Below are 16,032 nucleotides of genomic sequence, written 5' to 3' on the forward strand. Positions count from 1 at the left end.
CCCTGACCCCGCCGGGTCAGATTGAACATCATGTGGTCATCTGGGTGTTTGTTTTGCTGCAGCGAAGTGTCCCTGTCCCTTCGACCTTAAACAAGAACAACAACAAGACAGAGCAGCAGCATAAACAGCGAAGCAGCTGGGGAGGGGGGTTTCAAGGAAATGTTGACATCTGATAAACCCTGCATGCATCGGTACCCTGACCAGAACAGGGAGAGCCTGCTCCTCTCTCTCTCTCTCTGCTGCTGCTGCTGGCGTTTCTTTTATTTTTAGCTCAGATCGAGTTTCCAGCCGTCGGTTCTGCTGCTGCAGGCTGAGCGTCTGCCAGCCAGCCGGACACAAGCTGTTCGCTGCACAGGCTGCAGCATGTGAGCTGACCACTGCAGGAGGCGACAAACCGGAGGCTGAGGGACGCAGCATGGGACGTCTGGAAACTGCAGAGTCACTGTGATGCTCTGAAACGGGAAGGTAAAAATGCTCTTTTATTCTTTATGCCGCGACTGCATGGTTTAGAGCCGTGAACTGCTGCGATGGAGAGTCGGGGTTCGACCCCAGATTAGAGGAAATTAGGGACAACATTTCCTCTACTCTGGGTTTTAATGCAGAACAATGAAACTCTGTCAAAACTCTTGGGAGTTTTGTGTTTGAAACAGTTGATATAGTCATAAAAGATATAAGACCCATAAAATATTGTAATAAATATGAGAATAAAGGCATTTTTCTTCTGCTTCTGGGACTGAAAAATCAGGTAACAGTGACAAGAAGTTTACTGCAGAGCTGTTTTGTAAAATTATTGAATAATTCACAAGGTGAGTTTTTCAACCAAACAAGTTTATTTGTATAACACACACAGTCATAAAAACAGTCACCAAACATTACATTGTGTCTACAGCCATCATCATAATCATCGATTCACATGATGTATTTTCATATGCAATCATCACATCATGCAATCTTTATAATATTGCTGGATGGAAAAATGTATTCATCTAAATAATTATCACCTGCACTGTTAACGTGGTGCAAACCGAAAGCTTTCTCACTATGTTGATTGGCTTCTATCTTTGAATTTTAATAAGTTCCTTTATAGTTTTCATCTTTGTGACTGAGAATATTTATTATTTCAGTTCAGCGTGGTTCACCAAGTGACAAAACGCTGCAGTGCACAAAACTTTCTTTTTAAAGCTTAAAAGACACTGAGTCAGTTATTATGGAAAACATCCTGCAGATTTATTTGTTTTCTAATGACATTTACCAGAAGACTTTGATATTGATAAATACATTCCAACTTAAACAATTTAAAAATGTTTGCTCTGAAACCGAACATGTATAAAAGTAAATTTCTTTGTTTTTTCATAATGAGGGACGAAGCAAACAACGCAGCTCCTGAATCTGGGGCTCTGACCTCCGTCCATCCAAACAGTCTGATCTGCAAACATGGTGAAAAGAGTTTGAGTAAATGAAGCAAACTACTTTTTCTGAAGCTCTGCAGAGATCGAAGATAATAACACACGCTGATGGAAAGCTCTTCACACAGATCATTACATGTTTGCAGCATGTTTTCCTCCTTCTTCGTGTTGTTTTCCTTTTCAGCTGCAGTCAAGGTGACCTCCCATCTCCTCCGGCTGTTTCTGCTGAAGACATCTGATCTCCTTCTGCTGGGACTCTGTGGGATCAGATGAAGTGATGCAGCTACAGAAAGCAGGTGGGACTTCAGTGTGTTTTACACACCCAATCCTAAATATCGACCCCTTTCTTATCAATCATTTCAGAGAGTTTGTTCTGAGTATGTCTTCACCAAACAACAGGAAAACTGAGTTCAGGTTATAAAATAGATGCACAGACACTGATCGGCCACCAGATGTCGCTTTGACACTGTGTATTATTTATTTATTTTATTTTATTTTATTTTCCTCCCTTTAAATTATTTTAAAGTTCAGAAAGTTGTGGGACTTTTTGCTGCTTTCCGTTTCGTATCTGAATCTATCATTGTGATTTTCTGGTGGACGTAGAAAACCCCGTTATTTAGGCGAAGTGCATTTTATGAATAAAAGTGTCTCTGATTGGATGTTATTGAAACTAGAGTTAAAGGCTTATTTGGACCCGCTGGCTGATCTCTGCGCGGTGTAATACTCCTTCCTCTCGCCACATCTTTGGGTACAGTTATTTTCCCGGAATGTACCAAAAAGTTTTCAGCGGGGGGGTTTGTCGTGTTGGACGTAAACATTATCGCCATTTAAAGGAGGCGTTTAGAGTGTTTATCTCTGGCATGTTAAAAAGTCCAGCAGAAAACACAAGTGTATGGATGTAGTGATGTCTGAAGCATCCCGGTCACACAGTGTGTCCCCGGCCAGGTCCGGTTCCTCCCCTGTCTTTTGACCCAGTCTGCCGGTTAACTCACTTCGTTCTTTTTCACTTTCCGACAAAAACCGCTTTTGTTCGGCTCTTTAATCCGCGGCGGTTCGGCTCTCCTGCCAAGCTCACTTCGATATTTAACCTCACATTCACCTGGTGAAAGTGACTCTGACAGGCTGGAGATGGGAGGCGTTGGGACGGTGCTGTGTCTGCTGGAGGCTGAACCCTGCTGGTGATCGGTCTCGGGTCTCTGGGGTCCGCGGGCAGCAGCCGTTAGCCGGCTAGGAGCCGTTAGCTGCGGCCGGTAGATGCCTCCTCCTCCTGCGCCTCCCGCTGCTGCTCCTCCTGCTCCGTTTCTCCTCTGAGAATGTTGATGTGCTCCTGTGAGAAAGTGGATTTCGGCTCCCGAACCGTGGGCCGGCTCGTCTTCGAGGCCGAACAAGACGGCAGAACCGCAGGAAACTCTTCCAATGGGAGGTAGGAGCTCCGAGCTGGGGCGTAAAGTTTCTCAGATCCGGCGCCGAAGCGAATAAAGGGCTATTTCACATATTTACGTCACCTTTAATTAAAGGTCTGAAACACTCAGTCTAGTCTAATCCGAACTGGGTCACGTTAAGCTGCCCAGATGGTTCTGAAATGCAGTTTAAATGTTGTTCAGTGTGAAAACCAAACAGTGGAAACTGCAAAGCTCTGACCTTTAGCTCTCCTTGGATGAAGACTTGGACTGCAGAGAAACTCATTTCACCCTCTGCAGAGCAGTTAAGCCAGGAACACAAAACACTGAGCAGTTTAGAGGAGAGTTATTCACAGTTCATGGCTTTTAAATCTAATTATTCATGTAAATCGATCTTTTGGGAATATAGAACACCCTGGAAAACTTCACAAAACACCACCAATATGAACATTCAGGCCAATAACTGATATTGAACATTATTACAGTCATTTTACTGCAGAATGTAACCCCAAGTTACTGCCTTTTCACTATAGTTTTTCTTCTGTAAGATGTTCATCAGAAAACCCAGCATGGGTACCGACTGTGATACTTGACACTGATTGGCTGGCATTTGCAAAGCAGCCAATCCAGGAGCGCCATTTTTACCCCATTTGTGCTGATTGGCTGAACGCCAAGAGCTGCAATAGGAGCCTGGATGCATCTGCTTTAAACGACCTTTAGTAAATATTAAGGCTGGTTTGGTGTTTGCCCAGATGTTTTGGCTTGTGGAGGGAGTCTGATGTTCCTCTGCTTCAGTTAATGCTGCTGCTTCGCTGTTTCTGTCACATGACCAACTTCCCCCATCAATATCTTTAATCAGTGTGTTTTGAAATATTAATGCCTTCATATTTCAGTTTGTGGTTTGAAATCTGTCAGCGGCCGCTTTTCTCCCGCAGGAGCCCATTTGTCGTGACCTTTGACCCTGAAACAAACATGTTGAATTTGTCCTTTTTATGTGTTTTTACACCTGGTCTAAAGGTGGCATAATTCAGCTGAACTTTGACTGGTCCAGGTGTTTCAGATGTTGAACTGCAGCTGTCGGCCCGGATCGTTTGAAAACAGTGGAATAGCCCTTTAATCAGTCTGACTCTAAAGCTCAGGCTCAGCCCGGTCCTCCGCTCTTCTCTCTAACTCCACGGCTCGGTTCGGTTCCGGTCGGTCCAGGAAGTTGTCGGCTCATCGTGTTGTCTTTCATTGCTCAGATTGTGTGGAGGAATGTGTTGGAGTGTCAGGCTGAGCGGCTGCTGAGATTACGGAGGATTACTGTGGCCAAACAAGCCGCTGCCCAGATTGTTCTTGTTCAAACAGATCGCTCCGATAGCGCTGGACGGGATCGAGATCTTTTCTACTTTGAGCACAAACATTGGAGTGGAGCAGCCGGCCGCTGCGTGGCTCCCGCCGGCCGCTGCGTGGCTCCCGCCGGCCGCTGCGTGGCTCCCGCCGGCCGCTGCGTGGCTCCCGCCGGCCGCTGCGTGGCTCCCGCCGGCCGCTGCGTGGCTCCCGCCGGCCGCTGCGTGGCTCCCGCCGGCCTTGGTTTGGGCCAGATCCATGTTTCCTCTCGGTGCTGGTTGCTGCCTCAGAGCAGCGACAACCACAAACTTTCTGCAACTTTTCAGTTCTTATGAAGGGAGTTTGTCCACAATTCTTACATTTTACATTCACTCACTTCTTAAACAGTGTTACTTATATTATTCACCACTGACTCATTTGTATGAAAGATGATTAGTGCCACTGAAAAAAAAAAGTCAAAACTCTCAATTTGTTTTTTTTTCCAAAACATTCAGAAAAAACTACCAATTCTAAATTTGTTTTTACATAAATCAGAGGGAAAAATGTCAAAAATTTCACTTTTACAGAAAATGGAGGAAAAAAATGTAAATATTAAAAATATTTTTACAGATATTTGAGGGAAAACAATCTGAAATCTAATTTAAAAAAATGTAAATTCTTTAATCTTTGTTACAATGTTGATTAAAAATGGCGACTTTCTCTGTCGTGGTCTGTAAGCTCGTCATCAGTCGGTGGTTTGACTCTGGGATTTTCCGTGATGGTTGAACTCGCCAGTCGTCATCATGAGGCAAAGAGCTTCCAGAAAAACATTCACTTACATTGACAGTTTATGTACTTAATATAATAACTTCCTGGTGATCATGCTGGTCTTCAGTTTAAATCACAGATTCTGCCAGATCTTAGTGGCAGAATCTGTCTTTTAATGCTGCAACCCAAATGATCAGAACTTCATCCAGAGATGAAGGCCTGTGTGTTGAGTGAAGCGTATTGATCAGGTCAGTGCTGCAACACGAGCTACTAATCAACCGGCTGGTCACATGACGCGCAGCGCACGGCGGTGGCGGCAGCCGTGCCAGGCTGAACATCAGCTCTCTGCTCTCTCCACTCCTCAGGCAGACTCTGGTCAGGGTGGCTAGCCGCCGCCGCACCGCGCCCACGCCCGCCCACGCTCGCCCACGCTCGCCTGACTCCCTGATGCTGGCGCCGTCTGGCGGGACGTTTTGGGCCAGAGGTCCGGAGGCTGCAGCTGGTTCTGGTTCTACTTGGCTGTTGGAGTGAAGGAACGTCTGTGGAGCCGTTCTGAAACTGTTCTCTCTTCCACCAAACTTTCCTCAGCGTCACAGGGGTCGTGACCTGAGCCCCTCTGTCCGGCGCCAGCAGCATCATGGCGGAGACCGGGTCGGACCGGCCGTGGCCACGCAGCAGTGACCCTATGATGAGCTCGTCGTCCCCGGTCAGAGTGGAGCCCGTCTCCGTCCCCACCCTCACCGTCCTGCCGCCATCCTCTGACACAGAGTCCTGGTCCCGCCCTCCCAGCCCCAGACTGCCGGTCGGTCCCACCGCAGCAGGACCAGAACCAAGCGGCGCTGCGAGGGCCCGGCGGGCCTCTATGGTGGTGCCACGCGGTCAGGATGGAGCGAGACGCCACAGATCGTGGAGGATGGCGAGCGGCGCCGCAGCCCGTCTCCCTTGGCGGAGCGGCAGAGCGAGGACAGCCCGTCACATGACCTGCTGCTGCCTCCGCCCCGGTCCTGGTCCAGAAGCCCCTCCCCCAGCCGGCGCTCCCGCTGGTCCCTCAGGAGCCTGCTGAGCAGAGACTCAGACGTGGACGGCTGCAGGTTAGTGAGCAGTCAATCAGCACCGGGCCAGACCGGACCGGACCGGTCTGCAGTTCTCCTTCAGCTCCTCCACATTCAGGTCCAGAGAGCCGGTACCAGATTACCGGGCCTCAGTCATCAGATAAGGGACATTTCTGTCACAATTTCAGAACCGGCTGGATTTGTAGGGCGGAACGGATCAGAACCTTCAGATGATGTGTGGTTCTGTCTGATGTCAGCTGGCCCGTTTCTGACCCGGTCAGAATGATCTGGCTGCATAACCTGCATGGAACCTGCAGATTACCGGGCTTCTAATCCCAATCTGTAAGCAGCAGGAAAGATGTAAACAAACAGGGAGAAGCTGCTGAGGAGGCGGGACCATTCCTCACAGTGATGACATCATCTCCAGCCAATGGGAGCAGGCTCTGGCTCTGATGATGTCATGTAAATCCAATCAGATCAGATCACTGCAGTGGGCCGCATGAGCTGCTGCTGCCTTTTACTGCTGCTGCTGCATGTTAGCGATGCTAAATAATCTGCTGCATGTTGGGTGGAAATAAACGCATTCTGCTTGAAGTTTAGTTGAAATAATTTGTGTATTTAATGCAACCCTCCTTCAGATTTTCTTTGATACATTTATTGTCCTCTCCAAACGTTTCTTTTAATTTAATCTGCCCAGGTTGTGGATTATTCTGAGTCTGTCATGTCAGTGTGTTGCTGTTGGAAACCAGTTTTCCTTATCGACACTCAGACATGAAGCAACAGGAAGAAGAACGAGAGCACATTTAATTTTTAATCAGATAAAAATCATGACACTAGCTTGATGTTTAATCCTCCATTAACATGCCAGAGCCAAACCACAAACCAGATGAGATTATCTGCTGCATTAATCTGTGAAAGTAACACCAGTCAATTCTTCCTCTGTCACTTCCTTTGGTAAAGTGGAGGGAAGCAGCTAGAAATCCCATTTTTCTACATGTTTACATTATAGTGAACCCCTGGTATTCAAAGGGTCAGAGTTCACAGCTAAAATCAATCAATATGTGTCAGACCTTCACTAACATCCAGTTCAAAACAGAAATACTTTATTAATCCCCAAAGAAAAATGTAACACAGTCTCTAAGTACTTGGAGACCCTGAATGCAACATTTTCAATTCTTTATATTTTAATCTACCATATGCATCTAATCTAATATGCATCAATACCCACAGTGACTAGATGCAGGTGACCAGGTGTATTCACAGTCTCTGTTTCAGGCTGCAGGTACCAAACTGTTAACTGTAAACATTGACGGTGAGGAGCAACATGGCTGCTGGTTCTGGATAGTTCTGTGGCCTGCAGCTCGTCGTGGTTCCGTTCAGTTTGCTGTTTTGTCTACAGTTTGTTCATTGGAGCTGTCGTCTTCCTGTCATCACTGACTCTTGAAGCGTTTCTCAGTTTTTAACCTGGTGAGAACGCAGACAGGAAGTTGATGAAATGTCCTGAACCACCGTCTTCAGACCTGTGCTCACCCACTTCCTCTCCACGCAGTCGGTTCATTTCATCTCTTTCTCTTTGCTCGGGTTCGGATCGTCTGCAGATTACACAGAGGGACAGCCATGCATGGGCCTGGCTCAGACCAGCCTGGATTATCATCTGGACTCTAAACCAGAGGGATGGACGCAGGTTGGGGGTTAAGGGATTGGGTGGGCTCTGCTCCAGACAGGCCAGATATTCTGCTCAGATGAAGCCAGATTAAATAATCTGTGTTTTACATGTAGAGTGATCTGGTGGTGAACGTGAGGCTGCAGTTTGTCCTTCAGCTCAAACCTTCAGTTTTCCTCTGCTGGTCATCCTTATCAGAGCAGCAAGGCCTGCTCCTCCTCCTCCTCCTCCTCCTCCTCCTCCTCCTCCTCCTCCTCCTCCTCCTCCTCCTCCTCTTTCTCCTCCTCCTCGGCTGCAGAGGGATTGGGGGTCGGCTGACAGACGGCAGCCAGTTACCGGCTCTTGTGTTCGGGCTAGTGGGTTGGGTCGGTCCGGTACCGGGGAGCTCCGCCGGCGGCACGCCGCCGCTTTCCGATCCGAAGCAGAGCTACTGCAAGGCGGCGGAGCGGCGGACGGTGATCCGCCCCCCGCCCGGATCCCCGGGCTTTCTGAGTGAGCTCACCGGGGGAACAGGCAGCCAGCCGCGGGCCGGTCGGCGGTTCTGGGCGGGTTTCATCTGGACCTCTGCCGCCTCATGACATGTTTGAGTAAGTGTTGCTGAGCGGGGCCGCGCCGCGCTGCCAGCCGGCTCTCTGCGCTCCTAGCCCGGCTTATCTCCCGGGAAACGAACCGTATCCTGCAGATTAGAGCGCAGCGCCGGTTGGTGGAGATAAACTGAGATCTGATTGAACCGCTCGCTGCTGCGGGGCTCCTCCATCCCGCACGGAGAGCGAACAGGCGGCCCCGCTGCTGCTCGGCCTCCGGAGCGTGGTGCTGCTGGTGCTGCTGATGCTGCAGGGCTGCAGGCTGCTGCTTACCTGTAGCTGCAATCTGGGCAGCAGAAGCCTCCACGATGATTTACTGACGGTTTAATGTGATGAAGGCAGAAGAAGAGCAGCTGATTTACCGACATGACCTGTTGATGTGATTGGCTGCTTCCTGGTTAGCCTCCATCTTTAACCAGCATGGACTGGTTGCCAGTATGAGGGAGTTCTGAGCTTTAGCAGTTTTGCCTTTAGTTGGTCTTTGCATGATGTCATCAATGCATTCTCACTACACCAGTATTATTATTATCACTGTTAGTTACTGGACGGTTTATCGTCTGGTAACATGTTACAGGAAGAATTATGGTTTCAAAATTCCCCTCATAAAGTTTTAGTATAGAAATAGAAATGACCTTTATCGTCCCACAGATTGGAAATAACGTGTCTGTAGCGTAACGCAGCACTATACTGTGCACTGCTGCTCAGCTGGCTGAATGAAGGCTATACAGTTTATTGTTCTAAAAATGTAGATTCTGCATGATGAGGAAGATCTCTGGAGTAACTGATGTTTATTTCTGGAATAACTGTTGCTTTTTAAACATGTTTTTGGTGATATTTTTCCTCAGGTTTGCAGTGAGACTGATGCAGGTTTTTTAAATAAATGTTTTTAGCTCTGCATTATCGGCTTCCTCTGCTGCCTGGAGCTTTCAGACACATTAACTGCTTTCTATCGGGGGAATCAAAACGTTTCTGAGGAAGTTTTATGATGAATCAGTGAGACGTCAGACCATCCAATGCCCTCATAACACTAACAAATATTGCTAAAGAGATGTAAAACATAAAGCACTATGATTCTGTTCTGAGCAACATCCAGTTTCCCCTGCATGTTGCTCATAGATCCTGTATCAAATTTACAAGCAAAGATCACACTAGTGGTGAAATCTAAAAGATAAACGGAGTTGGTTTGACTCTGATGTTCCTGCTGCTGGTCAAACGAAGTAGCTGATCAGTTCTGACCCACTGCTGGGTACAGCAGAGGACGTGTGATGCTGTGGGCTTGTTTATGGTTGCAGAACCAGCAGCAGAGCGAAGCGTTTCCTCTGAAACGGTTTGACTGCAGGAAGCTGAAGCATCGCTGTGTTGGTTATAGAGAAGCTGTTATACATAAAGAGTGGAGACTGAATCCATCAGTAATAATCAGAGTTCATAAGACTGAAGTCAAACTCCATGTGCAGTTGAATAATTACAGGATTTCAGTTGCTCAGCTAATGTGTGTGTGTGTGTGTGTGTGTGTGTGTGTGTGTGTGTGTGTGTGTGTGTGTGTGTGTGTGTGTGTGTGTGTCTGCCTCTGCAGCACGGCCAGTAACTCTCCGCGCAGCACGCCTGGCAGCTCCCCCTCCCTGCGGCGGAGGGTCCTGGGGGGGGCAAGGCCAGTGAGGTGAGGGAGGGGGGGGCGGCGCTGACAGCCCTTTGCCCTCGGTGCCCTCCTCCTCCTCCCTGACCTCCGCCTACCCCCTGGCCTCCCGCCACTTCAGCCGTAACGCCAAGGTAAGGACGGCTGTGAAGGCCCGACGCTAGCTGGACCCTGAAGGGAAGCTAATGTTGCCGTAACTCTGATCATCCATGTGTCTCCAGTAACAGTCAGTGTTACAACTAATCTGAAAAGGCCCCTGACTGAAGACTGTCAGCATGTGATGATAAAGTGAGAGTTAGAACTATGACCACTGAGGGCCGATGTCTGTATAGATTCAAAGAATCAGAGTGAGATTGTTTGTCGTGATTTAAAAAGTGCAGAAAATCTCTTTAAATATTTGTTTATGAAGACAAAATGCTGTCAATAATATTTAAACTAATACCAGCAGAGTTTGAATACCTGTTGCTTGGAGCAATCTGACAGCAGCGTCGATCAGAGGCGTTACTTTACCCAGAATCCCTCTGGCTCGGTGCTCCAGGGCAGAGCAGAGCAGAGCAGCACTTCCTTTATCTCTCTGCTTCCTTTCAGTTGCTGCAGCTTCTGAATCTTCAGTCAGTTTTAGATTTTTTTGTCTCTGCAGCTTTAAAACAGGGAAGCTGAAGCTGACAGGTTGCAGCAACCTGCAGGTTGCAGCAACCTGCTGTACAAACTGCAGTTTGCTAAAGCCCAGCAACTGTCTGTGTTGGTGTGAAATCAGTTTCTGTGGTGACCTTATCTGGCTGCAGAGCTTAGTGTCTGTGTTGTTTCTCTTTGCAGAAAATGCAGAGCTGGTACAACGTGAGTATTCATTAACGCCGCCGCCGCTGAACTTTGGCTTCATCTGAAGCCTCTGGCATCTGAAGCCATGTCTGCCTTCCTCTCCCAGGTCCTCAGTCCCACGTACAAACAGCGCAACGAGGACTTCCGAAAAATCTTCAAGAAGCTCCCCGACTCCGAGCGGCTCATCGTGGGTGAGTTCAGGACGTTTACGGGTCGTTCTGGGATCAAAGTTCAGACAGACGGCCTGTTCTTCAGCCTGGCGGGAATGAAATGAGGAAGAGAAGTTTTGGGGATTTAGTTAGAAAAGCATCAGCTGAAAGGAGAAGTGAAGTAAGAATGAATCGCTGCCGTTTGTCAACCACAGGGTTCCCACACGCTTTGCCCCGGAGGAACATCTGACGACCATCACACAGTTTCACTCATGCACTTAGATCCGCCTCAGAACAAAGCAGAACCGCTCAGAACTAGAGCAGCGGTGACCATGACGCTAGAAACCCACACAACTCTGGGATGGGATGTTAAAAATATGCGTTCTCTCTGCATGCGCTGCCGCAGCAGCAGGTTGGCGTTTGGTCTCGGCGCAGAGCGACGGGAACGTTGTAGTCGGAGAGAAGGGAGGAGTTTGGACCAATCGGAGCTGATGTGGGTGCTGCGCTCTGTTCACACACTGCATCTTAAGCGGGCGATATTATGTGTTTTCTAGCCTTATAGTGATGTTTTATAGCACTATCAAGTAACTGTTACCTTCAGTTGGTGTAAAAATAACTTTACATAAAGCGTCACGCCTGGTGCCTAGAAACTGAACTCTATCTCTTTAAGAAGCCCACCATTTCAAACACGCCGCCTTCAACACATCATCACAACAATGCTTCTCCATGATGCCATTCACAACCATTCTACGATGAGCTATGGTTCCAACAGGTGTTTACTAATTGCTGCTGCCTCTAGTCTGAAGGAGTGGGGACGGTTCTCTGAGGCAGAGTCTTAACCTGCAGAACCTTGCAGGCGTTTTGTGGTCAGGAACGGAGCTTTCCTTCATGGTTTCTGTCTCATAGTTGTTGCGTTTTGCTAACTCTGCAGCTAATTGACGGCAGTGGGGCTTCAGTCAGAACGCAGCGGGACGTCAGCAGATTTTAAACTGTTTGCTGTAGAAAGAATTAGCTTATGGGAAGCTAAGTGCAGTAAAGGTGTTTAAAGTTAGAAAAATGTTAAACTAAAAAGTAGCTTCACCACTAGCACACTGGAATAGAATAGATAGTATTTATTGTCAATGAACAGGATTCAACGAAATTTCTATTGCAACTCCCGTGCAAAAAGTCAAATATATACAATATAAAATAAACAAACACACAATAATAATAATAATATATACAACTAAAATTAACTAAAGGCACTCAACCACACCAAAGAAGAAGCAGCAGGTCCAATTATGGTAAATGCAGATGATGTGACAGTGCAAGTGCAGAACAATATGGCTGTGTGGGGGGGGGGGGGTGTATGTGAGGTTATGATATGTGTGGGAGGGGGCGGCAGGGAGTAATGGCTCTGAGGGCTGTGGGGAAGAAACTGTTTCTCAGTCTGTTTGTTGTCGTCTGTATATTCCTGAACCGCTGGCCTGATGGCAGCGGCACAAACAGTCTGTGGCCCGGGTGGCTGGAATCCATGGCTATGGATCCAGCTCTCTTCTTGACCCGGTCTATGTGCGTGTGTGTATCCACTACTGGATATAAGCAAAATGCAAACAAGATATATGCTTCAGAAAAAGATGAATGTCGTGCATGACCCAAGGAAGAACCTCTGGGAACATCACCGTTTACTGTTGTAGACAAAAAAATCAGAGACGAAACAAAGCAGTGGGGTCTGACATTATGGATGCAGAGAAGCTGGACTTGCTGACATCATGCGGGCTGAGTTAGAACCTGGAGGAAAACACTGATCTGATGGTCTCTGCAGACTGAATCCATTTATATCCGTCTCCACTGGACCACAGCGCTGATCCAGCAGCTGAAGGGTCAGCGTTAGTTTCAGAGCAGCTGCAGATCGTTGGAAAGACAGAACGGTTCAGAGGAAATCCTCCGGATCCAACTGTCCACCAATCAGAACCTGACCTGAACCTGCGCTGAGGTTCGCTTTAAAGGTCAGACTAAAATCTGCCTGGACACCAAAACTCATGTGTCTGATTGGCTGACGTGTCTAAAGGGCACAAAACACTGAAACAGTTTGATTTACACAGTTATACCTTCACCAGTCCTGATTATTCTGGTCATGAATCTCTTCAGCTCCCTTCTGAATCATTGGTGAGGCTCGGCTTAATCCCTCAGGAGGACGGAGGAGCGTTTAAACGGTTTAATCACAACTTTCAGCTGGGTGTCTGGAGTTGAAGTGATTCCTGCAGGTGTGTGTGTGTGTGTGTGTGTGTGTCAGCTGACCTGCTCTCTGCTTCGTTTTCACCAGACTACTCCTGCGCTCTGCAGAAGGACATTCTGCTTCAGGGACGACTCTATCTGTCAGAGAACTGGCTCTGCTTCTACAGCAACATCTTCCGCTGGGAAACCACTGTACGTCGCGCGCGCACACACACACACACACACACACATTAGCACATCTTTGCATGGCTATTTTGTGGGGACTTTCCATTGACTTCCATTCATAACCAAAACTCAGTTCACACCTTAGTCACAAATCTGACCCCTGACCCAGAAAAAGTGTCTCCCCTTGTGGGGACCAGGCCCCACAAGGTATTATACACATACACACACACACACACACACACACACACACACACACACACACACACACACACACACACACACACACACACACACACCTTACTGCAGACCTTTACTACCTTTTCAAACTGCTGTTTGAATGTTAAATGATTTCAGTTTATCTGAGGTTTTACTTATGATTGAGGTTTAAATGCTGACGTCTTTATTTCATCACAGTAAGTTATAAACGGTTAGAACTGGGTTAGTTTAACCCAACAACCTTAAAAAGTCTGAGAATATCTGGAGCTCATTTAAAACCTTTAATTCGTTAAACACAGGCTGACATTTTGTCTGGACAGGATCATTTCATCTCATGTACTGCGTTTTATTTTTGGATGTTCTGTCAGGCTGATGTTTGAAACATCTTCACTTTGCTCTGTGACTACAGCGGTTTAGGTTAGCGCTAATTAGCTGCTGATATATGCTAGCGAGCTAACCTTTTTAGTATCCGTCATGGGAAATGTTAATTAGCGCCTCTGGGTTGGTTGAAATTTGAGTGTTTGTTTAATTTCCATTCAGAAATGTCTTAAAAAGGTTTTACATTTTCTAACAATTATTTTTAGAAAAACTTATTCTATTGAGCAATTTTGGATTAGATTAAAAACAATTGGCACATTCTGCAGATTTTATACAATAGTAAACAAAAGGTGACAATAAATACATTTTTAAATCGGAAAATAAACATTTTGCTGCCAAAACAAAAATCAACAACAGCATCATTTAGCGAACTTGATTATTTGTAGCAAACGATGAATCTGCAGTTAAAACCAAGAATTAACAGACAGAATCAGCTGAACATCAGCAGTGTGGACCAGAACCACAGATTCATTTTCAGATTTATCCCTTAATAACTGCATGACAAATATTCTCAATGAGATTTATTGTTTTGTCTAAAATGGAAAGTGTTTATATTGATTGTACAATTTTGCCTTAATTAGGTCCAGTAAATGGCCTTTTACGCTCCAGTTATTGATGTATTGATTCTGAACAGTTGATTATTTCAGTGATCGGTTCATGGCGATGGTTCCAGCGCTGCTGGAGACTCTCTGCTCTCAGCTGATCCGTTTTCCACTCTTTGTGATGCTGGAAGCGCCGGCTATCCGGACCTTTGTTCGGTTCAGTCAGTCGCTTAAAGGAGCGAATCTTTACGCACATCAGTAAACGCTGCAGCAGTTTACCGAAACATAAACTGCATTATTTTATGTTTCATGTTTTTACTTGTAATTATTTTGTAGGATCAGTTTTACTTTGACATTAGAAGGATTTTCGTTGTTGATCAAGATAAATTTCTAAAATGAAAGGATGAAACAACCAAGGGAACAAATCCTTTTCATCCTGTGAATGACTGTATGAAATATAATTTAAGCTGCAGGTTTTGTTTGTTTTCATATTTCTTTACTGATGAATGAAGCTGTTGTCTCTCAGATCACCATCCAGCTGAAAGACGTGACGTCTATGACGAAGGAGAAGACGGCCAAGCTGATCCCCAACGCCATCCAGATCAGCACCGACAGCGAGAAGGTACTCCGCCCGCCGCACTTCCTGCCGCTGCAGCAGCTGGATCTCCTCACACCGACGAAGCGAACGCAGGAAGTCCAGCTGTCTCTCTGTTCTCACGCCTTTCTTCCCGTCTTTTGTCTCTCTGCTTCCTGTTTCCTGCCTCAGCATTTCTTCACGTCGTTCGGCGCCAGGGAGCGCAGCTTCATGATGATTTTCCGCCTGTGGCAGAACGCGCTGTTGGACAAGGTACAGCTTACCGTCCCCGAGTGGATGACGGTCTGCAAGGAGCTGTGAAAACAGAACCTCAGGGAGCGGATCTAGTTACTGTCTACTCTGTAACAGAACCGCCTGCTGCTGATTGGACTCTGAACATCAGAACAGTTTTTATTTGTCAGTAAAATCAGACCCAGATTAAAGCTTTCCAGGCTGAGTAAATCCTGAATCTGGGAAAATCTGAAGTTCCTGAAACGTTAATCGTTGAATGAATTGTGAAAACCTATTTAAAAGTTTCATTTTGATCAGTTGAACAGAATTTTCTACAGAGTCGCTGCTTGTTTCTGCGGATGTTGCAGAATCTGAATGTGCTGCAGTGAGAAACAGGAAGGCTGCTGGTTCTCATCACCGTCATGATGTGAAGTTTTGCTTCTGTTTGCTTTCAGTCTCTGTCCCCCAAAGAGCTGTGGCACATCGTGCACCAGTGCTACGGCACGGAGCTGGGCCTGACCAGCGAGGACGACGACTACGTCTCTCCCACCAGCGAACACATCAACGGCCTGCTGTGAGTGTTTACATGGAAACCAAGCAGGGACCGAGCTTCAGACGAACTTCTTTCTGCTGGACTTTATAAAACTAAAGTTCCTCTGTTTACTTCTGTTCCTCAAAAGCACAACCAGTTTTCAGCGTGAACATGCAAATGCCCTGAGGGTTTCATTTGCATACCAATATTCTATTGTCTGACTGTTTTACATTCCTCTTCCTGTCGCCTGCCTCAGGCCGGGAGAGGAGTCCATGTCGGTGACAGACCTGTTGGACCTGAGCACGGTGTCGGCGCCGTCCGCCGGCAGCTCCCCGCCTCCCGTCTCGGTCCACTGCAGTCTGACCAGTCCGGCGTCCGCCTTCCTGCCCCCCTCC

The 16,032-nt window shown here is 47.1% G+C and overlaps 1 protein-coding gene across 1 annotated transcript in view; it reads left to right on the top strand.

Annotated features, from left to right (window-relative positions):
• Positions 1–189: 189 nt before the first annotated feature.
• The window catches only part of LOC129380030 (protein Aster-A-like), a 26,855-nt gene continuing 11,012 nt past the window's right edge, over positions 190–16,032 (top strand). Inside the window, 13 exon segments of the mRNA XM_055060996.1 lie at positions 190–465; positions 1,591–1,702; positions 5,248–5,676; positions 5,679–5,973; positions 9,755–9,835; positions 9,837–9,948; positions 10,631–10,651; positions 10,740–10,824; positions 13,088–13,191; positions 14,827–14,922; positions 15,067–15,147; positions 15,561–15,679; positions 15,894–16,032. The exon segment at positions 15,894–16,032 is cut by the window's right edge and continues 147 nt beyond it. Coding sequence (XP_054916971.1) covers positions 5,520–5,676; positions 5,679–5,973; positions 9,755–9,835; positions 9,837–9,948; positions 10,631–10,651; positions 10,740–10,824; positions 13,088–13,191; positions 14,827–14,922; positions 15,067–15,147; positions 15,561–15,679; positions 15,894–16,032 — 1,290 coding nt within the window. The 5' untranslated portion in view covers positions 190–465; positions 1,591–1,702; positions 5,248–5,519.

Source organism: Poeciliopsis prolifica, unplaced genomic scaffold, assembly GCF_027474105.1.
Source record: "Poeciliopsis prolifica strain line A6 unplaced genomic scaffold, Auburn_PproV2 SCAFFOLD063, whole genome shotgun sequence".
Classification (NCBI taxonomy): domain Eukaryota; kingdom Metazoa; phylum Chordata; class Actinopteri; order Cyprinodontiformes; family Poeciliidae; genus Poeciliopsis; species Poeciliopsis prolifica.